Genomic DNA, 26,805 nt, shown 5'->3' on the forward strand with positions numbered 1-26,805 from the left:
AAGCTGAAGAATAATTACCTGGGCCCCAGAAACTTCCATGTGATCAAAGGTGAAAGATAGAGGCTATTAAACAAGCACGCAGTCTTCAACAGGGTATTGCCAAAAGTTGTGGTTACACCAGAAGTTTTGTTTGGGGGATTTTTCCCATTCTGCCACTGTATTTGGCAAAGTCCTACATTACACTGCACAAAGAGCGTGGTGCAAGTATGTAGATCCGATGCCTCTTATATATATCCCATGTCCTATATATGTATTCATATGTAAGCACACAAGATCAGGAAGATGCAGAGTTGATTCCCTGGTTGAGATGCTGGGTGAACTAAACCTCAGTGTAATAGCTAGGAGCCCAAAGAATTGTTACCAGTCTGGGTCATCTTCCCCATAGAGACTGGTAGTAATATTTCACAGATGAAAAACCTGTGAATGGTCCCCAGCTGTGTAGGTATATGACATGGAATATATTGATCAATAGCAAAGGGGAGTTCATAAATCTCATCTTATTCCTATTGCTTGTCTGAATTCTGACCTAGTTCAAGTGTGATGTTGTTTTCCTCCCTGAGGACAGCTGTCATTTTACTAGATTGATTATTCTGCTGCACTTTTTTTGCAGTGTATAACTGGATTCACTTGTGCTGTATCAAGCCATTGGGCATACAACAGAATAAGAACTGAAAAACTTGCATTTAAATAGTTATTTGCTGAAACTGTTACTGGATTCCATTAGTAATGATGAAGGTCTTGGTTGAGTACTTTAAAAACCCAGGAAATTTAAGATCACTGTAATGAGCTTGGAGCCATCCTCTAATGTTTTGTTATATTTCACATTAAAAATCAGTCAGAAAAAAAAACAAAGGGAGCACGAACCATTGATCAGCAGTGACCTGCTGGAATATTAGAAAGCAGAGGGAGCAATTAAGACTTTGGACTGCAATCCTTCACTGCCATGGAAGTTTTTTATCAGTATCCGGAGATTTACAGTCCAGCACTCCAACGTTATACATGGGTGCCCTGGCACCTCAGAGGGGTCGCTGCTGAGGGCTTGGATGGGGAGGCTGCAACGCTGCCGGCATCTGCCCCAGGTATCCGAGCCTGCCATCCCCGCTTTGCCCAGCTGTCACCGGCAGGCTCAAAGGCTGGAGCAACAACTGAGTTCAGAATTTGGAAACGCTTACATTGAGACAGATAAGGCCTAGGTGAATATATCTTCAGAAAAAATGTTTTCCCCTCTGCTTGTCACGTGGGCATGTTTTCCTGCATTTCCCTAAATCTGGAAGAAGAGTGGTTCTTTGTTCGTCAAGGTCCTTGAGCACGACTTCAGCAAGGACAATGAAACTGTTTCACTCTCTTCCTGAGCTTGGGACTTTGCAGCCCAGCTCCAAGAGCTGCCGAGTCCCTTTGCTCACGTGCTCTTCAACGATCACCAAGATTGCTCGGTATTTGCCATAAGATACTGTCCTCCTCATGCCATAGGTGTTCACAGAAAATGATCAATGCTTTAGTGAGTATTATCTTGAGGTAAATAAAGAGCTGGTTTAAGTTTTTGTGGATGTTCCCAGTTCAGCTCTTTTAACCGTATCTTACCAATAATTTAATAACCCGTTTCAGCAGAAGGCTCCTGTTATCAGACCAACACCCACCATGAGCTAGACGGAAGTCCAATGGAAACAAATAGTGAAAGGAAAACAGCAGTTTCTTGAAACGGAAATACAAGAGAATAGAAAAAACCTCCAGATTTAGGCATCATTTTAATATCCAAAGTTGAACAATCCTGTTACTTGACCAACATTTTACTCCCTGAGTAAATATGGCATTTTATGGCTTTTTTTTTCAGTTTCGATGCACTGCAGGCAGCGACTAATATTCACTGTTTATTCAATTTCCGAAAGAATAATTTAATTCTAAGGCTGCACTGCCATGAGCGACATGCTTGAGTAACTCTCCTAGAGATTATGGCATTAACAGTCAGCCCTCACACTGTGTTTTTATGGCACGCGTTACATTTGTATTTCTGTCCTGCATGCCAAGCAGCAAGAATCTTGTTTGCTCAGCCTTTTAAGGATAAGACAGAAAACTGTCAATGTAAAAATTACTAAGGCTGACTGTAATATATATATATATATAAAGTAAATCTGTGAAGTACGCTGTCTGTATTAAAATAAACAAAGGAAAGGGCATATTTTAAAAGCCAAGATCAGGTTTCAAACCAATTTATCTTGAACAGCCAACAGTACTACAGTGTTACAGAGACACTTTCTGAGTACAGGTATTTTCACTGTCCATATCAATAAATTCAAGTCACCTTTAGTGCAGTTTACTTTATCAGTTCTTCTACATTGGCATTCATATTCATGAATCGCCATGTGTGTTGTAATGAATAAAAATAATGTGTAAAATTCAGTCCTAAAGGATGTCGTTTACAGACAGATAAGGTACTTATCTCTGGCTATATTTGCCACCAAAGTCATTCAAATATATTACCTAAAATAAAAATGCTAAATCTTTGAGAAAAAAAGGCATTAGTCATCAAGCCATTTTCATCTTTTTAATATTAATCAACTCCCATTCCTGAATTGATGTTTCTGCTCACGCCACAGAAGAATAAGTGTATGGGGGGTGGGTGTTCTGCACACAAGGTCAAATAAGCTGCAGAATGCTGCCATGCTGCTTTTTGCAGCAGATGGGTAACGTTACATGGATTTTAATTATTGAAATTACTCCTGACTTTGAGGAAATACTCTCTCTTAATGATGACAGAATTGGCCGCATGATAATGTTTGAATTTTGTGGCACAGATGTGTAGATTTAAAGATGCCACGTCTCTGTCCTTCTGGAGAAGGAGAATTACTGAAGTTTCACTTTCTTGTTGCTCCCTTCTTAGCAACCTTTTATACCATATTGATATTTTTCAAGGGGAACTTGAAATAGTCTGCTGTCAGGAGGGAGGGGTGTGCAGATTCATAAAGAGCTTTTAAACCAGCTCTGCAGCTGGCAAATCTGCAACAATAATTTTGACAAGGGAAGCTCTGCTGTGAGCATGGGCTTACAGAGCTGCTTTGATGCTGAGCTCTCGCAGCTCCTCTGCAGCACAATAGAGAATGTCCTGGCAGATGACTACTTGAAATGGATTTTTACTTTTGTATTCTTTAGCTATTTATTCATGCTACTTTCTAAAACGTATTAACAGTCTCTTCTTTGTTTCTTTCAATGTATTTCTTCTCTCCCAATCCGCTGTGAGGAACCTGGTACAAGAAGGAATATAGAGTGTTAATTGGGGTCTCCTTTTCCCCCCACATCTAGTTACCATTGTCATCCTCATCCACCTCCCTGCATTTCTGCTGTACTTCATGCCAGGACATCTGAGGAGTTTGCTGTGTGGCAGGAGCTACCTGGGATTCTCACTTCTCACATGCTTTTCTGTTTGTAAAGCAGAGGGAGGTGGCTGAAGATGGGTATGGTGGGTAAATGGAAGATGCCTGCAGAAAGGAACAGATGCATATATTTTCCTGCCTTTTGTGGGTAGGATAAGAAATACTATTTTCCTCTTGCAGTGTGAAAGACTCGGGTTCAGATTAGACGTTCAAAAGAGGTTTCTGACAAAGGCAAAAGTGAAGTCAGGAAACAAGTTTCTGGGGAAGGCGATGGAATCTGTTATTGGAAGTGTTTAAGAAGAGATTAGACAGATACCAGGAATGACATAGATGTAGTTGCTCCTACCCTGGGGAAGATGAATGGGCTAGATGCTGCCGGGGGGCCCCTTTGAGATCCATTTTTCTATGATTTTTATGATCTTTTGTGAGCTGAGGATCAGGATTAATTACATGACTGATTAATTTGAACTCAGAGCCCTACTAATTTAGCTGCACTGTCCCAGGGACCAGATTTACTAGTACTGCTGCCCAGCCCTGGGTCTGCATACCGACAGGCGCTCAGCTTCCTGAGCTCCGTCACGGCGCTGCAGCACAGTCCTCCCACAGCAGGAGAAGGCGGAGGCACTTGCTCGCAGGCGTCGATATCGCAACGTCTAGCTGGTGTTTACAAGACCAAAGACTGGCTCGGCATGCGGACTGAAAAAAGCAGAGCTTGGATAGCATTGTAACGCAGCGCAGGATGGCGAGGCTGAGCTGAGAGCCCTGGCCCGGCATGCACATCCCTCGACACAGTGGGGCTTGATTACTGGTATAAGGAATATAAAGAAGGTAGGATTGAGCTAGCAGCGAGCTGTAATTAAAATAGCTCTGAGTCCTAAGGAGGGGAAGCAGTTGCCGTGGGAAATGGAAAGCTTACAAGGAGCGCAGCTCCGTGCCTGGAACATGGCAGAATGAAGTTGCTGCCCAGCACACGTGGAGATGGGTTACCACAGGGAGCTCTGGAACCATCCTGACATCAAAAGTTAGACAGCAGAAGGCAATGCGAAAGCAAACAGCCAATAAGCAGGGGCATATTTTTCCATACCAATCAAGCATAATGGGTGCTAAAATAGTTGAGCTCACTCCTCTTAGGTAGGTGCTCTGGTGTCTTTTCTCTTTCTTTCTTTCCATCCTCAAGAACTCACTTTACTGCTCCCTGAACCTCAATGTTTCAGTGCATACAAGTGAAATCTTAGTCCTGCTGGAGGCTATATGTATTTTCCAGTTTACATCGATGGTGCTGGGTTTCTGCCTCTGGAACTTGGTGTAGATCATTCAGTTGTTGCTGAGCTGTGAGCATATCCAGAACAGAAATAGGCACATCTTCCTATTCCCTAGCTCCTGCTAGCGCCAGTGACTGTGTGTCCACCCTGCCAGCAGCACCAGGGAGTATAAATACCATTAAAACTAACTTTTTCTTTGTTTGTTTGTTTGTTCTCTGGGGTGGCTTGCTGCCCCTGATCTGGCTGATGATGTGAAAGCTAGCGCTGGCCCAAGGGAGGGTCAGAGCCTGGGAGCAGCAGCTGTGGTACTGCTGAGCTTAAACCGATCACAGACCCATACCCTGTTAGCCCAACTTCTCTTTTGTTGGTTAGCCCCTGCCCCTTCCTACTAGGAGGAAATTTGGCACTTTGCACCTGACAGATGGCCTCTCAAAGAAATACGTCTGGCTGGCAAACTGGCAGATGCCTCTCCCAAGTGATCAGTTAGGCTTTAAAACCAGGTTTCTTGATGAGCTTGAAAAGGCCTGTGTGGATCCTCACATCAAAAAGCCTGCCTTCAGGCATTGTCATGTAGAATCACTGCTGTTGGCTTCTTAAATTGTGGATAGAAAGCGACAACCTTCATAGGAAAGGTTGTAACTGTGGGGAAAAAAAAATTGCCATTCAGTCCAAAATACCCCAGACAGCACACCCACACCCCACACCCTTTTTTTTTTTTTTCCCTGAGCTGATCTGGCAAGAGCAATGTGGGTTTGGTATCTTTATAACAGTACCCAGTCAGCCATGGGATAATTGGTGATGTAGACTGGGCAACTCCCCCACTTCAGAAAGTGCGGTCTCGAGCGTTTGTTGCTTGGGCATTACTCAGTGCAGTTGGGAATAATGAGGATGTGGCAAAATAAATCATCTGAAGCTTGATGTTAAGAGGTAGTGCCCTGTCCACCCCTGGCTGCATGCTCCCACCCTGTGCTCTTCACCCTGACTGGAGTGTGGGGGTCCTGGGGGAGCCCATCCTACTCCTGCAGCAATGGGACTGGGCAGATGGCAACAACAGCATGGCATGGAGGGAGCTGGTGAAGGGTCTAGGGAGCAAGTCCTATGAGGAGTGGCTGAGGGAACTGTGGCTGTTTAGCCTGGAGAAGAGGAGGCTGAGGGGAGACCTTGTCGCTCTCTACAACTACCTGCAAGGAGGCTGTAGCGAGGTGGGTGTTGGTCTCTTCTCTGAAGTAACAAGAGGTAGAACAAAAGGAAATGGTCTCAAATTGCTCCAGGGGAGGTTTAGATTGGATATTAGGAAAAATTTCTTCACCAAAAGGGTTGTCAAGCATTAGAAGAGGCTGCCCAGGGAAGTGGTTGAGTCCCCATCCCTGGAGCCATGTAGATGTGGTGCATAGGGACATGGTTTAGTGGTGGACATGGCAATGTTAGGTTAATGGTTGGACTCAATGATCTTAAGGGTCTTTTCCAATCTAACCAATTCTATGATTCTGTAAGTGGAAGTGGGACTGCCCTTTAGGCTGTGGCTGGCCCCTGTGTAGACATGGTTTTGTCCATTGGTACCTGGAGAATTTTGAAGGCCAGTCTAGACCTGAATGAACTGTGGGAAGACTCTTCGTGGAGAGCACTGCATTTGCAAGATGTTGTTACCAGCTTGCTCCAAGGCACGGATGTGTCATTATCTTTCCTTTACCCAGTCAGCATGGAATTTAGAAATAAATTCTCCCACTTCTTAGAAATGTTTAATGCTCCTAGAGCTGCAGGAGACAGGTGAGCAGCAGAGTTTTAAATTTAAACAAAATGACCTCCACAATGTCCTTCTCATGGCAAAACTTTTTCCAGCCAATTGATATTTTGCTATTTGCAATAATCATATGTTAATGTATGATGTCATTCTGCAGATATGCAGAAGGATCATATTAACTGAACTATGCTATAACCCTGGAGTTTGAATATCCTCTTATGTTCTTTTAATACAGTTTAGTTTGGTAAAGTTTCTCTTCCTTTGAAGGAATTATGTATTTTACAGCAGAGTTTGTTCCAGGGTGCTAATATTAATTATTTATAATGAATATATTAATTGATATATAACTGATTTATTAATACTAATGCATTAATTGTTATAAATGCAGTCAAATCAAACCATTATTTTAAGCCAAATAGATATGATTGGAGATTTGTAGTTCATATCAGTTTATAAAGAAGTTATTATAGTATTATGTGACCGTGATACTCATCAGGAAAATTAAATACCTAAACAACCAGAACGTTCCTTAGTTATATCCTTTTATATATGAAAGTCAATAAAATAGATATTGGGATTTATATGTAGCAGGTTTTACAACTTTAAATATGGGTTTCCAACTCTGCCGTAACTACATAAATGGGCCACTTAACTGCCCTGGATAGAAATTCACCTTACTTCTTTAGATTTAGTGATTACAATGTAATGCATTGAGCATTTCAGATGATTAAATTATTAGATGTATTGTAAATGCTTTATTTAAGAACCGTCGCTGGTGAAGAAACTTGAAACGTATATTATCTTGACCTGGCTTCTATTCAATATGCTGTAGCTAACAACTACACAGCTTTTTTCATCCTTGTCTTTGATAGTGCTGTCATTCTGTAAGTAAATCCATGGAAGGGAAAGATTATAGGTACTTATGTTATTCTACAGATGTATTTTCAAAAATATCTTGTGCACAAGGGCACATCTGCTTTTTTTTTTTTTTTCTGGCTTTGAGACAATCAATGATATAGCAAAGCTAAGGAATGTCAGAAACATACGTAATTTCAAAAGCTAGTGGTTCCTGGTTTTGGACAACAGGAGGTGTATTTGTGCTCTTAAAGTAGGATGCCAATAGAGCTGGTTAGATCAGCTACAATGTCATGAACTCTAATAATGCCACTTGAATGAAACTTTTTGAAGGATGAGATCAGATAAATTCAGACTAAAAAGGAGGATGCAGACTTTTAACGATGAGGAAAAAGAATCTTTGAAATCATTTATTTTGGGATATAGAGATATCTGTGTATTGAAAGGGAAGCAAAAATGGTTCTGGAAGAGGTGTTCCGTCCTGCTTAGCTAGACATCTATGTCTATGAATCAGGAGTATTGGGCTGCAAATTCTGCAGAAGGGTCAGACCTGGTCACACTAGGTCATCCACAAAATCTCGTTATGGTTATAAATATACCTGGAAACATGGAAAATGTCATTCTTTCAGTTCAAGGTGAGTATTCCTGTATATGAGAGAGGGAAATTTTAAGACTAGTCTAGAGGACCTTCTTTGGGGACTTAAAACAGTTGATGTTAAATAAAAGAAAATGGTCCTCGCTCTTCTATTCCTCCTTTTGTCCTCTCTTCTCTCAACTTCCCTTATCCCTTTGGAATGAAAAATCAGGACCTGCTGGGGCAAGCTGGGTATCTCTGCAGACTAGCTGGTGCTCCCTGGCTGCCTCCTCCCTGGTGTGACAAGTCTCTTTCTGGGACTTTTCCTTGGATTTTTTTCCTCTCTAGATTCTTCCCTTAGTAGAAAGGAGAAGGGGTGGCTTTCCAGTGGTGTCCTGGTGTCCTGCTACATCATGCTGGTGAGAAGAATTCTCTGTATGATGCTGAACTAGATACAAAAAATGTATCCATAATTCACATTAGAGGCTTCTGAAGAGGAGATGTAATTGGGCTTTGAAGTTTGTAAGGGTATATCTGTATGTGCTAAAAGTAATAAATCAAAGATACTTTAGGGTTTGGGGTTTTTTTCCTCATTAATTTCTCATGAATTTATTTATACTTGCATATTGCTAAGTAGATACAAACAATATATTTAAAAAGAAGCCAAAATCATTTATAAGTGGGGTTAATTCTATGATGGAATGATCCCGAAGGAAGTCCCCAACTTGTTTTTGGCCAAAGTTGTGCTGGTAGAGCTTCCCCATGCAAAGTTAACATGTTTGTAATTAAATTTGAATGCTAGTTAAATTCTGTTTTCTATGATATGTCTATTATTGTTCTTCATAACATAATGCCTTTTATTTTCCTCTGCAGTGTAAAGTAAACATGGCATACAAATTGACAGTGAGACTTGTCAACAGACACACGAGATCATGGATATTAGTCTGAGCATAAACTTTCTATTACATTCAGTTTACTGCTAGTGCAATAAAACTGTCATCAGAGCCAATGGGATTTTATACTGTATCAGCTGTAATATGGTTATATTAAATTGGAAGCATATAGATTTTCCATTGTTCTCTTACTCATGCATTATGAACATTAGGAAGTTATGCACAGCATCATGCTATGGCTTGCATATTCCAACAGATAAGTAGTGATTTGGGGTGGTTTGGGACATATAGTTACTTTCTGATTACAAGGCTGTTTTGCAGTGCAAACAATAGTGTTTTACTGCAGCAAGGACCTGAAACCTTTTCATGAAAATGCGTATGAAAAAAATGCAAGGAAAAAGCCCAAACACGAGTTCCCCAGTTTTGTTTGGGACAAAACCCAGTACACAAAACCAGGAATAGAATAGTCCTTTATGTGTTCTAGGACAGGGGAGAACCAAAAATAGTTAATGGAATTACATTCACTTTAAAAAGGCTTTAAAGCGTCACCAGTTTCCAAAAAGTTCAGTTTATGGGCCTACAGTTCAGGAAATCAAGACCCACCAGAGCTCATTTCTCATCTTGGAGATGAGAATACCCAGTTTCAGGTCACTGTCCCTTGCCCAGTTTGCTTTCCTTAGGTATATTGATGGGACACAAGTCTGTAACAGGCGGCTTCCTTGGGCCACAGTGGAGGTGTTCTGACAAAAAAGTGATTGTGGGGGAATAATATATTTTTTCATAGTCCTTTCTCATAATTTTCAAAATTAGATGTTTCCATTCTTTCATTTTAAAGTACCTTCTCACTTGTAATTAATACAATGTGCTCTGTATGTAGCATATGGAATACAGCATTTTAAAAGGCTATGCTGAATCAAAAATGAATAATATATTAATATATATATAGCATTTAATTTTGGTTAAAAGTACAAAAGTTTATTATTTAATACTTACATTTCAGTGATGCTCAGAGACCTGTCAAGATTGAAAGTGATGGTCATACTATACAGAAACGGTCCCTGCTGCTGTAAAACCTAGAGATGTCTTTCACTTTTCGTACATGAAAAGTCTGAAAACTTATCTCAGTAGTAGCGGATAGGTGACCTGAACAGACTTTACCTTGACTGAGCCTTCTGTTCATCATTTCTCATGGTCTGCTCTGTTCATTAAACATGCGTTGAGCTATGTGACCGACATCTTCCACAATTAGTGCTCACATATAATTAGATGCAATGCTGACAAGGACTCTGTTATTTTCTATAGTTTCACAGAAAGGCCTTTTCCTTCTTTTTTGGCACCAATCCATTAAGACCATTGCACCACGTTCAGCTGGTGACTGGGATTGAAAATAGTTTACAGCCATTAAAACATTGCTCATGTATCATTAGCTCCACCACTTGGTTTAATTTGGGTTTTACAGACACAGCAGTTCATAGGGGAATCCTTTCTGGAAATGTGAAAAGTCCTGAGGCGGTGCCCTAGTAAAAGCATCTGGCTCAATTGCTCTATACTGCAAGTTTAATGTTCAGTGCTTGATTACCAGTAAAGTTTAATTACAAATTATTTTACTAATAATTTGGTTTATATTGTCCTCTAGTGGCTCATATAGATAACTGCCCTGTTGAAAGACTCCTTTTGCCTTGTGTTTTTAAATCCTCTCATAGTCTTTTTCATACAAGTCCATGTCACCTCGGAAGAGGACGGATACAATGGCTAAATAAAAAGTTTGCATCTTACTGCCACTGTATCAGTACGGCAAGGTCTATCCTCTATAACTGCATATTGTCTGCTTAAGAAATACATATTTAGAATAGCTCAAAATAACAATAGAGATTTGTGAGAAGACACTGCCTTTAATCAGAGCATTTGATGGAAACAAGTATATCCTTCTTACTGACAGTAACAAAGACTAAACCCAGCGTGATTTTTTTTTTTTTTAATAGGTTGAAGGCTAGTTCACTTCCACAAAACACATAGAGATCTCATCTGAAGGAAAACAGACTAGCCCTCCAGCAGGTCCTGTGGCTACTAACTCGTAAGCCTCGGTAACGCCAGGCTTTTGCCCTGTAAGGCGGCAGCACCACCCCGCATAGGAAGCAGCGAAAGCAGAGGAGCGCTTGGCAGCTGGGTGTTTGCCAGCATAATGCAGATGTTCACTAACAGGAGGAGGGATCCGGGAGCACGGAGAATAATGCCAGAGCGTTGGCAGTGACAAAACGCACGCTTTGCGTTGCTTTGGAAAGGTGACACTGTGCTCTCTGATGTGCTGAGCTGGTTTTGCCCCTGCGGCGGAGCGGTGGGATTGCTGCCTTGGCCCTGGCCACGGGAAGCACGGCAGGCAGCCCTGCGGCAGGCACCGCTCCGGCTGCCCGGCCTTCCCTTTTCAGAGGGTTTCTTCCCTGAGCAAATGCCATGAGTAAGGAGGAGCAGAGGTTGCTCTGCAGAGATAGTTTCTGTGTGTGTAAGAGGAGGAGGAGATGTGCTATAAATACTTCTGTTTATACTTCTGAGATTATGTAGGAGAAGAGGCGGTTTCAAGTGGTGAAGGAACGTGGTTTCTGTCTTAAAGAAATGGTGGTGCACTCCAGCAAGGTGATAGCTCGCATTTTCTTTTGCTATTTGCAGTAATGGGAAAGACAAAGGAGTACTCAGAGCTTACAGAGTTAACATCAGAGGCTTTTTCAGAGTAGCGTGCCTTGTACTTTTTCAGGGAAATAATATACCAGGAGTCAGTAAAAATTCTTTGCTCGGGTCCTCCATCTCTGGCCACCTTTTTTCTTCCTCCCTTTTCGGAGAGGCTTTCCTTTCAACCAGCAGCATGACCGCGTGCATCAGATGGATGTCAGCCAATTGCTATTCGCTCCCTGGGCTGATCTTCCTCCGAACACTGGGAGAGTTGCAGGGTAGCTTAATTATACTCGACACAGCGGAGTTGTGCATTTGGTGTCGTCCACGCGCTGCCTCAGCCTGGCACATACACCCACACCTAGCAGGCATCAGTGACCGCCACGGCTGGGAACGTGCCCACAGAAATAAAACGTATACAGGCAACCCTGAGGTATAAAATGCCTTCGCCTCGTGAAATCGTCTGCGGTGCCATTCCTTACAGTTCACTCAGAGGTTTATGAGGCAGTGATGGATGCAGGAATATTTGCAGGGAGTCACTTTTATCTAGTGCTCTGTGGCTCTTCTGCCACTGGGGATCTTTTAAACTGAAGGCATGCCTTCAGTTAAGAAATCACGTAGGAGCTTTATTTCTTCCTAATTAGCTGCCAGGAGGGGGAAGGTGATGGTTTTTATTTTTCTTTAACGAAAAATGCTTTTGTAAATCTTGCATAATTTTTTTTTCCATGCTTTGCAGTGTTATTTTCCAGGGGTTTATAATTGTTTATTTAACCTAGGTACTAAGCAAAGTTCTGTTTATCCTCGATTCAGAACATGGAGTTTTATCCCTTACGTACCAGAGGGCGAGTTGCACAGATTAACCTATTCAGGGCTCGCTGACTACAATTTCTGCTGTAATAATTTTTTAAGCATTTGACTTTTCCAGGTAGCTATCAGACCAGTTGCCTCCCCTCCACACTGGAATCTTTTACAGAAACCCACTAATGCTTCCCAGGGGAGCTCTTTCTGACACCCCGGCAGCGAGGGGGTTCTGCCCCATCATTAAGGTCACAGTAGTGCTTCCCCCCACCAGCTGCCGCGGCAATGCTCAGGTTCCTCCTGCAGGCAAGGAGATGTGACTGATCACGCCTGTTCCTATTAATCAGGAAAATGCAGGCTTCTCTTCAAAGTAGAGGGGGAGGTTGCTCCTACTGACCGTGTCTGCTACTGTTCCCTTCCAGCTGTGTGTTAACTCCATCTTCCCATAGTGCATTTTATATCAGGGTTATGTCAGCAGAGTCTTTCCAGAATAACCTGACCCTTGATGTCAAACTTGGTCAGAGCTGGAATTCGATGGAAGCAATTTTTGGTGAAACTGATCCCTTGTGACCCCTCCCACAAGGCTCATCTGGGAACTGTATATGCTAATGGGAAAAACAAAGTGGTGCCCTTGTGTGTTCTCAGACTCACAGGGTGTAATCCCACTCAGCACAGCAATGGAGGTGTCAGGTTTTGGATGAGCGCTTTACAGCCGTCTGCCTGGTGGGTGCCCCCCACTGCCTACCCGTGTGCCTCTCCGATGCCTCTGGATAGGAACACGTGAGCGCACCTTGCTCAGCCACAGACGTCTTTACAGAACAGATGCTGTTGCCCACTGCTTTTCTGTATGAATGTAGAAAGCATCCTTGCGTGGAAAACAGGTGGTAATTTTATTTAAATCCAACTGTATTGTAGAGCAATACAGCTAATGAGATGATAAAGCCCTGCCAGGTTTTCTGTTTCAACAAGCACCTAAGCTTGAAACCATTTTAATCAAGCTTCCTTATCAGATGTTCTCGTTTCTGCATTGCCAGCATGCACCTGAAATTACCGCTTGGCCTCAGATTAAAAGGTGATGCTGTTTTGATTTGCACTGTTAAATCATTTCACTTTGAGGATTAAATTTTTGTTTGTTCGGCCTTTTCTAAAGGCAGTGCTCATCATTAAAGTGGCTGTGCTTGAATGGTAACGTGCTTTTATTTTCTCTTATCAGAATAATGAGATGGTGGAACTACAGAGGATACGAATGAAGGATGAAATTCGAGAGTACAAGTTTCGAGAGGCAAGACTCCTACAGGACTACACTGAGCTTGAAGAAGAAAACATCACTTTACAGAAACTGGTGTCCACACTGAAACAGAATCAAGTAAGCATCGAAATGCTGAAAAATGACACCACTTTCTTCAATTTCCATAATGTGATCCCACAGAGCACTTTGATAGAAATTTCTTTGTGTGTTTTTTTCAGCTGGGTTTTTGCTAAACACTTATTCTGAAACAGTGTGATTGGCTTTTTTTGACATATGGGGAGGTCCTTACATCAGTTTTAGGAAAATCCTAGTGGAATATTTTGTTGCAGTACTTTGTAATAGCAGAGGAATTATTAAAATAGATAGAATCACATCTTTTCTCTTCCTGCTTTTCCTCTCCTCCCTTCCTGCACACTGAACACGGTGCCCAGCGGCAGAGTTCAGCCCTCCATTTCCTCTCGGTTGGTTTCCTGCATGTCCTTTCCTGAAGTGGAGAAAAGAGGAAATCATCTTCGCCTGTTCTCCTTTTCTTTTCCTGCTCCTCATGTTTTCCTGTACCGATGTTGCTCACTTCTCAGCCATTCTAACCTGCAAGTTTAGCAAGCTTCAAAAACAGGCGACGAGACCTCAGGTGTTCCTAGTTTGTCTTTTGTTTTCCTCAGTACAGCAGTTCACAGCTGATGGCAACCTGTAATTCTCACATGAGGAACCACCATAACCCACAGCCCTATTGCGTCCAGACGTAAGCAGTCATAGGGTCTCTTCTCTCCCCCTTACAAAAGCACAGCTGCCTTTGCTGCTGGATATATATATATAGAATCATAGAGTGGTTTGGGTTGGAAGGGACCCCTAGAGGTCATCTAGTCTAACCCCCCTGCAGTGAACAGGGACACCACTAACTCTATCAGGTTGCTCAGAGCCCCGTCCAACCTGGCCTTGAATGTTTCCAGGGATGGGGCCTCCACTGCCTCTCTGGGCAACCTGTTCCAGTGTTTCACCACCCTCACTGTAAAGAATTTCTTCCTTATATCCAGTCTAAACCTACCCTGTTTTAGTTTAAAACCATTACCCCTTGTCCTGTCACTGCTGGCCCTACTAAAAAGATTTTCCCCATCTTTCCTATAGGCCCCCTTTAGGTACTGAAAGGCCACAATCAGGTCTCCCCGCAGCCTTCTCTTCTCCAGGCTGAACAAGCCCAACTCCCTTAGCCTGTCCTCACAGCAGAGGTGCTCCAGCCCTCAGATCATTTTAGTAGCCCTCTTCCATGTACCACTGAGGAAGCAATCAACTGCTGTCCTTTAAACTGAACAAAACAGATTTGTTCTCACATCATAAGAGTTAACTCGCCATGATCGATATTTAAGTATCCAAGCTGGATGATGTAACACTGTCTGCCTTTTAGACGCTGTCCTGACCAGCATAACCTGGCACTCTATTACACCATTTCCTTCGCTGCTAGCAGATGGTAACAGCACTGCGTTGCAGCCCCTGGTTTATGTCCTGATCTACTGCCTGGTTCACCTAAGGCTTTTATCAAATAGCCAAGACTGTCACAGTCTCTAATGGCAGCCTGGTAACGAAGCTGCCTTGTTCCTGCAGGAATATGCAGTACTGTTTCCGCTATCTTTTACTGCTATTTTACTGCTCTAGCACAAATGCAATTGAAACATTTAAAACAACGGAGCCGTGCCGCAGGGAATACGCAGGTAATAGAAAAGCATACATCGTTTCCTTATTCATGAAGATACCCAGACTTTCGCACTTCCAAAACTGAATTTGTAGGAGATCATCTTTGTGTCAGAGTTATTTACCAAGCCAGCAAACTTCGCCTTTGAGGCACGGATTTTTTCTTACCAACTTCACAGGAGGCATTTTCACACTATCAGGAAATTAAAGACCCCTTTATGGACTGTTCTAGTCCTCCCCAGAAGCAAACCTGTTTGCAAGTGTTGATATTTGTTATAATATTTCATTCTTAATGAAAGCAAATGCCAGCAGCCTGTGGACAGAAAAAGCATTGCCACATTTTGAATGGCTTTAAAAATCAGTCATTTTGCATCACTTATCCATGCACTTGTGATTCCTAAAATAGCTTTGATTTACAAGATACAATTTCAAGAGCTTTTTATCCTCTAATACTTTAATTTCCAAAACCATATGTTACAAGTCTTAGTGCTAAAATATCATTATCTGGGTTGGCAGTTTTTGTATCTTTTGTAAGCAAGAATCTGTGAGATGGTAACCATATAGATAATATAGACCTCTGGTTTTCATATGGGTTTAAAATTTTAAAAGGTTTCTTTTTCCACGTCCTTAGGCTATAAACATAGTTACTTGATGGGATTTTATAATTTTTCATATGGACTCCTCTATCCAGTTAGAAAAGATATCAAGTTCCTAGATGTAGATTTCAAAATATCATGGATTTTCCTTTTCTATTTAACATGTCCCAATATGACTTTGGAAATTTCTTTGTTGTTTGAAATGTTTCCATTCTCCGGGTTTGAAGATTAGTGCTTTGATTTTTAAGTTTGCCTTTCCAAATGCTTTTGACAGGTTGATAAATATTCTACTCCAATAGGAATGATTAATGTTCCTATTTTCACCAGAACCTTATTATAGTTTGTTTAAATAGATATGTGTCAAATAAAAAACCCTCTAGACAATGCCTTAACATTGGAGATAATCCTGCATAGTAATGCATTTGATTGAGAAAAGCCTCAAGTGAAAAAAGCTTTTTTACGGAAGCATGAAAATTCAGTTTTTCTTTTCCTTGTTCACCAAATTGTTAAATCATTTCACCTGACACTGGGAATTTTTTGCATTTAGAAATGAAAAGGTGGGTGAGTAACACGATTGGAATTAAATTAAAAATCAAAGCACAATCATTTTTACCAGGAGAGTTGGTAAAGCGAAGCATGGACAAGGACCTTTACAAACAAAGCTCTTCCTTTTCGTTGCTGTGGGATCTTCCAGCAGTGAAAAGGAAGATGAGGAGAGCCAGCAAGCGAAGGCGTTCTGCAGTGGGGAGCGGCTGCACCGTATAGATATTGCTGAGCAACTGGTTTTGAGCTAGATTGGACTTACCCAGGCTTTGCTTCTTGTTAGGTGCAGTCGAAAGGACTGAATAAACATGGGAGCTGCTTTTTAAAGAAGAGAGAAGCAGCTGTTTCAGGCAGCGCTGTTGGAGCAACAGGTTGACAAACGCTCCAAAATGGCATCCCCAACACACACAGTTCAAGGATTGCGAGGCTGCATAAACCATTTACTACATTTATCTGGTAGTTTAAAAATCTTGAACAGTTTGGGGCATCTTAGGGTTTTAACTGACCATATGAATAGCGTGCTGTTTAATTTTTAGAATCAAATGCTTCCTGAATAACGGAGAGGCTTGTATGACACAGGGAAGAGAGACGAGGCTCTTGCACAGTTTTTGTGTTTGAATGCTACTAAGACATCAGATACTTTAGAGTATCTGAGCCTGAGTGACTTTAGATCTGGTAAGAATTTAGATAAGAAGTCATCTTCAGAACACTTGCACTCAGTAAATCAGACTATATTAACCTGAGATTTATACATACCATGATATACCAACATTGCATATGGCAATTCATAACAAATCTTTGGTTACCAGGACATCTGATACTAAACAACCTTCTTTCCATGAAAGACATTGTTTATTATCATAAGTTACTCAGAAGAAGGTGTTATATTTCTTGATTCTCACATGCTGAAAAAGTGAGCAGTGCAGTATTTAACAGAGCGAGCTTCACTTGCCTATTTTCTGTGCAGCCAGTTCTTCGCAGCTGCAGGCAATGTCTGGTATTTCAAACTCTATTTTCTGTAACACCTATTTCAATAAGGCTGATAAATGGCAGGTTTTCATGACTCAAGTTTTAGTATTATGAATGTTCTTTGTCTTGTCTAATTCAGGTTGAATATGAAGGCTTAAAGCATGAGATTAAGCGCTTTGAGGAGGAGACAGTTTTGCTTAATAGTCAGCTAGAAGATGCCATCCGGCTGAAGGAGATTGCTGAGCATCAGCTGGAGGAAGCTCTGGAAACTTTAAAAAATGAAAGAGAGCAAAAGAACAATCTGAGGAAGGAACTCTCCCAGTATATCAACCTCAATGATAGTATGTATAATAACCATATTAATATATCAGTAGATGGATTGAAGTTTGCAGAGGACGGGGGCGAGCCCAACAATGACGACAAAATGAATGGACATATCCATGGGCCTCTTGTGAAACTCAACGGTGACTACCGAACTCCCACGGGTAGGAAAGGAGAATCTCTGCACCCCGTCTCTGACCTCTTCAGTGAGCTCAACATATCAGAAATACAGAAACTGAAGCAGCAACTCATGCAGGTAAGAGCTGAATTCAAGGTCCTGAAGCGTTTAGACACACATCCTATGACCCTAGTGCCTGCTTTTGCAATGATTTCCCCCAGTGGTGTTCTTGACCATGTGGTCACGCCCTGTTCTCAGACTCCTGCTTTCGTGTTTCTTCATATCCAGATTTTGCTAGAAATATCCCCAATAAACAGTTACGTGTCTGCAAAAACTCAGTGTGATCCAAGCAGAAGTTTAGTGCAAAGACAAGAAAGGGACCTAGTTGCTCTGGTTGCAGGTGGTTATATTCTTTTTCCCCTGCTTTGATAACGGGAAATGTCCCTGAAATTGCAAAGGGAATAAAGCTGTCTGAAAACAAACCCAGTAAAATACGGACAAGACTTGATTATGCTCCCTTGCAAGTCTGAGGGAGTTTTTGCCATTAGATTCAGTTTGAACAAGATTTGGCATGCCGTCAAGAGAGAACAAAAGGAGGGGAGTGCTCCTCTTAATAACTGTGCACTCGGAGAGCATGTGGCATGTGAGCTGTCACAGGGTGCCCTTGTCCACCCTGGCAGTCCCAACGGATGCGCAGGCTGCGGGGGGTGCCTTGGGGACCATACAGTGAGCATTCGTTCTCTATTCATCCAAGCCCAGCCCAGGCAACCAGAACAGGAGCCTGGGATGCGAGCCACATAAAAACTCAAGCTGCCAGCCCTGATGCTGGCATCATCTTAGGAAGGGGTACAGCGCCACACAGAGAAAGGGTCCCACTGCCCAAGCTGCTGAGCATCTTCTCTGCCACAAGAGCCTGAAAGGTTTTGGCACTATTGAGGAAACATCCAGCATTTTCTAGCTGCAGGCTTCCAAAAAGTGCTGCTTCTGAAGAGGGTAAATGTAAATCCTTCGCTGCTTAAAATGTAAAAGGTGATTTGGAAGTAAAGTAGAGCAACCCCAATTTTCAGTGCTCACTAGAGAACAATAAATCCCTGCATGGTCTGTCCTATATTTGCTGAAGAGTTAATTGTTCTATTTATTTCATTGCCAAACACACCATGGGAACTTTTGATCTGAGCTATGACATGGCAAACACCGATGACACCTAGTGCTTTGCACAAATAACTTCGATGCAAGATATACATAATTCAAGTGGAAAACCTTGACATTTGGAATTTCATTTCTGTGAAAAATTCTGTCAGAAACTTTTCCAGTATTAAAATGTAAACAGTGTGTGTAGTTTGTGCACATGTGCATATATAAAGATATGCATAGGTATGTACATTTATGTATATAATATATGCACATATATATTATACGCAGATTTTAAGTTCATTCAGGAATACAATGTTAAAAATGAAAACCCTACAGCTTCAGAAAAAATGCTTTGAAATGTTCACATTTTAAAATACAACATAAGCATTTTCAACCATAATTTGCAATGAAGTTTACACAATATAAATTTGGAGTAAAGGCTGTTTAGAAATGAAAACCAAGAGGTTTTGGATATGTTTTGTCTTGATTTTATTAAATTAATATTGAGCTTGCTGAATCAGAAAAGTTTTACTTGAAAGATACTGCAAATGTTTTGATCATCTCTGACTTAAAGATTTATTTATGTTACACTTCTTAAAGAAAGAGTTGTTCTGACAGTCGCTGGCCACAAGCTGCCCATCACAGGACCCATATAAGGACCCTAGAAGATAAATATAACCATAACCATTTTTCGCTCACAACAGCTTTGCTGGGCCCCAGCACCCTCATGCAAATAGCCACCACCATTGCTCAGCATTCTAATCATGTTAAAAGGTTTAAAAAGGACTGGACCCAGCTGGAAACCTGATTTCCTTAGATACTGAAAAGGCTTACTGCAAAATGCTGATGTGTACTTTTTTTGTAAGCGATCATCTTTGGTGTATTGCACCAGCTCACCTTGGGTGACATACATTAAATGCAAAAAATTCCTCCAAAACTTTTCCTCATAGTAGATGGGAGATTTAATCAGGTTCAAGCTGACAAAAGGTAATTCTTCAGCAAAACTGGATTTTTTTTCTCCTCAGCAGTGTATGTGCCATGTGGCGTTCATTCAGCGATATCTCAATATTTGGTATGTATTCCTCTTGTTTTCTCTGAAGAGGCTGTTCTGTGACAGACTGGTGAAGGAACTGGCCCTCTCTCGGGAAGTATTTTTATGTCTGAAGGACAGCAGGGTCCTTTTTTGAGAGAAGCAAACTTCAGATTTGCCATTTTGTATGTATGTGGCCATTTTTTTCACTCCTCAATCTCAGAAAGAAGCCTTCACCAAAAAAGTTAATATGACAGATAGAATTCTTTCTGCAGTTTTAAGATGCTGCTGCATGATTTGTGCTGGTCATTAGAAGAGATTTAATTGCAAGTGTTCCCTTTCCATCTTCTAAATCCACTAAGTAACAAATATCTTGCTGAAAATGCTTGTATTCCAAGATTTTCTTGGAAAAGCTCAAGGCTTTCTGCTCAGCTTTCATGTTTGTTGTCCAGTGGGAAAAATTATCTATCTCATCTTTAAATCCTAGGACTTCCTTCCTTCCATGGCAATGCTTTCCCTATTCCTGAGGGCAACATTATATTTGGAAAACTTAGACTAAATTCTATTAAAAAAAAAAAAAAGAAGAAAAAAAAAATCATTTGGCACTGATTCTGAGACTCTTCTCCAGCTCCCTGGTACTCTCTGACAAAGACATGATACAGCTGAGATTCAAGGGTTTGAACTGAGTTTTCCTATTCACTTGTTCCAGTCTCCACCAGGAATTGTTCACTGATATTCTGACGTTATTTAAAAAAAAAAAAAAAAAAAAAAAAGGTGATAAAAAACAATGGTATATTTGGTGTGGTGGGTTGACCCTGGCTGGTCACCAGGTGCCCACCAAGCTGCTCTATCACTCCCCCTCCTCAGATGGACAGGGGAGAGAAAATGTCATGAAAGGCTCATGGGTCGAGATAAGGACAGGGAGATCACTCAAGCAATTACCATCACAGGGAAAACAGACTCGACTTGAGGAAATTAATGTAATTTATTACCAATCAAATCAGAGTAGGAAAATGAGAAATAAAAACAAATCTTAAAACACCTTCCCCCCACCTCTCCTTCTTCCCAGGCTTTACTCCCGAATTCTCTACCTCCTCCCCCCAAGCAGCACAGGGGGATGGGGAATGGGGTTGGGGTCAGTTCATCACATGCTGTCTCTGCTGCTCCTTCCTCCTCAGGGGGAGGACTCCTCACACTCCTCTCCTGCTCCAGTGTGGGGTCCCTCCCATGGCAGACAGTCCTCCATACACTGCTCCAGCGTGGGTCCTTCCCACAGGCTGCAGTTCTTCATGAACTGCTCCAGCATGGGTCCCTCACAGGGTCACCAGCCCGGCCAGCAAACCTGCTCCAGCCTGGGCTCCTCTCCCCACGGGGCCACAGGCCCTGCCAGGAGCCTGCTCTAGCACGGGCTTCCCACGGGGTCACAGCCTCCTTTGGGCACCCCCCTGCTCTGGCGTGAGGTCCTCCCCAGGCTGCAGGTGGATATATGCCCCACCATGGACCTCCATGGGCTGCAGGGGGACAGCCTGCCTCACCACGGTCTTCACTGCGGGCTGCAGGGGAATCTCTGCTCCAGTGCCTGGAGCACCTCCTGCCCCTCCTGCTGCACTGGCCTGGGGGTCTGCAGGGCTGTTCTCCTCACGTATTCTCACTCCTCTCTCTTCCAGCTGCTGTTGCGCAGCAGTTTTTTCCCCACTTCTTAAATACGTTATCCCAGGGGCACTACCACTGTTGCTGATGGGATCGGCCTTGGCCAGCGGTGAGTCTGTCTTGGAGCCAGCTGGCCCTGGCTTTATTGGACATGGGGGAAGCTTCTGGCATCTTCTCACAGAAGCCACCCCTGTAGACCCCCACCAGTACCAAAACCTTGCCATGCAAACCCAATAAATTTGGTTTCCCTAATTGCAAACTATAGAGCAAATTGGGAAGAAAATCTCCTCAAACTGAATGCATTCTTTGAAGGGAAGGATGCGTTGTGACATGGGTACAGCTACTTTTGGATTGCTTTTATTTTCGTTTGAAGATGATAAAGATCCTTATTGCAGCTACTAATTTTAATGTCAAAACACCCCACCAACTGGACTGAAAAATAACTGCAATTCCCAAAAGTTTGCTGTCGGTGGAAATAATATTATTGTCTAGAACAAGAAATATAATTACTGTACTGGGAAACAGCAGTCTCATTAATATGCAGAAGATGTGCTCAGTTGGAGCTTTGGCGGTTTTTTTCCTTGGAAGTACGAGCATGTATTTATAACTTTAAACAGAAGTGGATTAGCTTAATCCATAATTACTGGACTAGAATGAGTAAAATTTAGTAGCTCTACAACTACTGTCCAAGTTGGTATATGGGTTTTAAAAGTTGCATGTTTTGTCTGGAAACAATCCTTTCTATTTGAAAGAAGTATTTGTTTCCAGAACCCATTCACATTCAGCAGAGAAATGATCGTAAAGATCCCAACTAGCTCTGTTCTGGTTTTCCTTCATGATAGAATACCATGTCTGAGATCAGTAATGTGGCAGGATCAACTCAGTCTCATTAATTTAAAGAGACATTGAAACACCATGCTGGTTTAACACCAAGTTGTTTTCTTGAAGGAAAGGCTCTCTGGCTGTAAGCTCTCTACTTATTTTTACACTACTGCAATCCACACTTAATTGCCTACTTCTATGTGAATATACTCACAGTGAACTCATACACCTTAAAAAGCTAACTGCCTTCCTTTGGTGTGTAATGTATGGATCATTATTATCCATATGACTTCTCACCATAAGGTGAGATGGTCACTGAAATTAACCAAAGCTAAGATTTTCATGGATATGTGTAGCTCACAGCCTGAAGAAATAAATACCTTCATTATCTGATGAGGGCAATGCGATTAACACCTAAGCCTGCTACCCCAGGTGATAATAACTGGAGTTCAGCTGAAAGTTTCTGGGGAGAGCAGATGTGGGGCAGACCGCTTGGTGGAAAGAACAGGGGAAAGCTAGCAAGGAGGCTTTTGCTGGGCAGCTCTCTGAGGCTCCCCAGGACGGGTCTGACCGTGAAATCTGTGAAGAGCAGTCCAGCCTATGTAGTGCCTAAAGTGGAGCGCCCTATATCTAAGGAGGCAGACTGCTCCTGGATCATAAAATAATGATGAGGTTTGGCCCTGTTTTTTTAATTCTTAAGCCATCAGTCATCTGTACAGAAGAAAACAAGACTGAGTTTTTCAAGATGTTTTTAACGTGGCTTCTATTTTTATTCTTACAGTTTCTGCCCGCAATTGATTGCAGTTTCTAATAGAGGCCGTGTTTCGAAAGCCTGTCTGTAAAACCAGGGGATCATCATATGCTTTAGTGCCTTAATACTTCTGAGCAGCAGCCGCTGCTCAAAAGCCTCGTTACAAGAAAGTAGGAGTCTGAAGCACTGCTTGGAACGTTTTGTGAGATGGCATTAATACCCTCTCGGTCTCTAAAAGGCTTTTCTTTTCCTTCAGTGAGATTCACAGTGGCTGATTTGACTCTCTTCCAAATACTGCTTGGGGGGATGCTGATAGGGAAGGAAATACTTTTTAAAGGATTTTTCAGAACTGACAGCTTCGAATTCTCAGAATTAGTAATGCAGCTGCTCATAAAGGGAACGTGGAGCATGCCATTTTCACTGTGTGTGTAAACACGGGGCTGAGATACTGCAACGCTGGGAGAGAAAGACCAGAAAACCTGGTAGGCTCAGGATCCTGCTGGAAAAGCCATGAAAGCAAGAAGGATCCCATCTCCTCAAGCCTTCCTCTCCTTCCCAGTTCACAACTCGGAACGGGACAAAGGCATAGAGAAAAAGTTGGAGCATTACACTTAAAAGAAATGGGAGTCCTTCAGGGGTCTTATGAATAGCAAATACCTGAGCTGATCAAATGTTATGTTTTTCTTGTTCACTTGCTTTAAGATGCTGGACATTAAAACTTCTGTAGTCCTCCTCCATAACCTCTTATGTTGTTCAACATCTACATTTTTCTGTGGATATTCAGAAAGGAACTTACTAGGTCAAAACCAGTGGTTTCTTAGTTATACCACAAATCCAGCTTTTTCTACGTTGTCCTTAAACGGGCAGATTTTGCTTATATTTAAATGCTGATGGGTAGTTGTGGGAGTTGCACGTGCTCTGTCTTCTGATCTGTGTTGTATTCCCACACAGTGGGTTATTTAATCTAATCTGTGGAAATGTACACAGCCATTTGTTTACTGCATTTGCATTCAGTAATCAAGCCTTAATGAAAGTCTGCAAGAGTCCAAAGATATAAATAAATATTGTGAAGGATTGGTAGAGCTATTCATGGGAAATGTAAATTCAAACTCCACTGAGAAATGTGTATGTCCCTGTGGAAAGCTTGTAGTTGACTGATAGTTGGCAGTGGTGCAGTTCATGCCTATTAAAATTTGGGGAACATATGTCGTAATAAGTCCATTATCATCACTCTAGCTGATGAGGCACTTAATGCTTGGGTACTGAGTCATTCTTCAGAGGGCAATGTGTAAAATCATGACAGAGTGATATTGCAAATGGTAACAGAGGCTGGGACTTCGTAACCCTCTACAAATTATATGTACCTCTCTCTGACTTAATTTTATGGTTTAAGGATATACAGCTAAAATCTCTTTGAAGCCTTCTGGTTGTGTATGCAAAGTGGGGGAGCAGAAGACATGAATGTGATTGCAGAGTTTGGTGTTCAGGTAGAACAAGATCCCGTTTTTCTTATTTTGACTCTGTTGCAGGTGGAGAGAGAGAAGGCCATTCTGCTGGCCAACCTGCAGGAGTCTCAGACACAGCTGGAGCACACCAAGGGAGCCCTGACCGAGCAACACGAGCGAGTCCACCGGCTCACCGCGCACGTCAACGCCATGAGGGGGCTGCAGAGCAACAAGGAGCTGAAAGCTGAGCTTGAGTGCGAGAAGGGCCGGGACCCCGGTGAGGAAGCACATGACTATGAAGTGGACATCAATGGCTTGGAGATCCTAGAATGTAAATACAAAGTAGCTGTTACTGAGGTGATAGACCTTAAAGCAGAAATCAAAGCCTTAAAGGAGAAATACAATAAATACGTGGAAAACTACACTGAAGAGAAGGCCAAGTATGAGAGCAGAATCCAGACGTACGACGAACAGGTGACAAACCTGGAGAAGTCGACCAAGGAAAGCCAGGAAAAAATGGTCCACATGGAAAAGGAATTGCAAAGGATGACAAGCATAGCAAATGAAAACCATAATACCCTCAACACCGCCCAGGACGAGCTGGTGACGTTTAGCGAGGAGCTGGCTCAGCTCTACCATCACGTCTGCCTGTGCAACAACGAGACACCAAACAGGGTCATGTTGGACTATTACAGGCAAAGCAGAGTCACCCGCAGCGGGAGCCTGAAAGGACCGGATGACCCTCGAGGTCTCCTTTCCCCACGGCTCGCCAGAAGGGGGGTGGCGTCACCTGTAGAAGCCAGGACCCCCACCGAGCAGATGACGAAAGAAGCCACGGAGCCTGGCAAGGAACAGAGCCCGACAAAAACACCTACCATTTCTCCTGTCATCACAGCCCCTCCTTCCTCCCCCGTCTCTGACACCAGTGACATCCGCAAAGAGCCGATGAACATCTACAACCTCAATGCCATAATAAGGGACCAAATCAAGCACTTGCAGAAGGCTGTCGATCGGTCGCTGCAGCTGTCGCGCCAGCGTGCTGCAGCTCGGGAGCTGGCGCCCATGATCGATAAAGACAAGGAGGCCTTAATGGAAGAGATACTGAAACTGAAATCACTCCTGAGTACAAAGCGGGAGCAGATCGCCACCCTGAGAGCGGTGCTGAAAGCCAACAAGCAGGTAAGATGCTAATAAAGCAGTCAGTCGGGAGCGTCTGTTATTTATACAGGTCACTTACAAGCTTTCCCAGGAGTATTTCAGAGGAGAGATTTTGCTCACAGGTTATTTAGCCTCTCACTCAATCATGGTAAGGGCAGACCCTTCTTCCCTCCTTCCCCACCTCCTCTTTAAGCTCTTAGCTCTGCTTTTCTCAGCACCCACCATTCACCACGGCACAGGCAGAAGAGCCTTCCCTGGGGAGCGAGAGAAAAGCAGAGGGGCAGGGAGGGATCAGCTACCACCCAGCCTGATGAGGGGGCACGTTGCTAGCATTACTGCAAAATGAGAAGATTGCCAATATTGGAAAACAGAGCAGAGCGTGCACAGAGAGGCTCTCAGGGGTGTGCTGACCCCTCGCCAGGGCAGGTACCGCCGGAGTGGTGGGGAGGGCAAGCATAGGGGAGACCGCCTGGGCCAGCACCCCAGCAGCTGCAGGTGGCCCCGCTGGTGGGATGGAGGGGAGCAGAGGTGCAAAAAACCCATTGCGTTCTTCTTGGCTCTTGGTAATGCTCCACCGGCTGCAAAACTTGAATGTCCCCCCCGCCAGCCAATTTAAGGGCATTAAAACTAAATGCCAGAAAAGCTAAGTGTGCCTCAGGAAGAGAACGGCAGGCATAAGAGTGTGGCCAGTGGCTTTGGGCTGTACAGAAGCTGGGCATTTCTTTGATAAGCCAGCAGGTGAAATGCTGAGTTATTTTCATTGCAGGTGGTTGGAATTTTTTTTTAATGATTTTTCTTTTTAGTCAGAAATAACTTCTCCTGCCATTATCATATTTTTAATCCTTTAAGAAATAAAATCAGTTTTCTTTTTTTTTTTAAGAAAAAGGACAGCGCCACTACCTGATAAAGCTGACTGAAACAGTAACTGCAAGTTTTTTGAGATGGATTAATTATAAAGTTATATTTTAAGAGAATAAAAAATTTCAGATTATTACTTTGAAAATTTTCACAGCTTAAAAAAAAATCATCAAAACACTTTATTTTTTATGTTTCACCAATGCAAATAAGCTGGGAATTACCTCATATATGAAATGCCAAAAGAGGACCATGTAATGGTGTGTTTTTCAAGAGTACTGTCAATTTTTTTTTTTTTTTTTTTTCTTTGTTTATCTTCCCAA

At 42.5% G+C, this 26,805-nt stretch overlaps 1 protein-coding gene across 1 annotated transcript in view; it reads left to right on the forward strand.

Moving 5' to 3' along the window:
* Positions 1-26,805, forward strand: part of BICD1 (BICD cargo adaptor 1) — a 90,561-nt gene that overhangs the window by 25,436 nt on the left and 38,320 nt on the right. Inside the window, exons 3-5 of the mRNA XM_009649358.1 lie at positions 13,369-13,521; positions 17,338-17,775; positions 24,554-25,648. Coding sequence (XP_009647653.1) covers positions 13,369-13,521; positions 17,338-17,775; positions 24,554-25,648 — 1,686 coding nt within the window. The remainder of the gene's footprint in view (positions 1-13,368; positions 13,522-17,337; positions 17,776-24,553; positions 25,649-26,805) is intronic.

Source organism: Egretta garzetta, unplaced genomic scaffold, assembly GCF_000687185.1.
Source record: "Egretta garzetta isolate BGI_Z169 unplaced genomic scaffold, ASM68718v1 scaffold352, whole genome shotgun sequence".
Classification (NCBI taxonomy): Eukaryota; Metazoa; Chordata; class Aves; order Pelecaniformes; family Ardeidae; genus Egretta; species Egretta garzetta.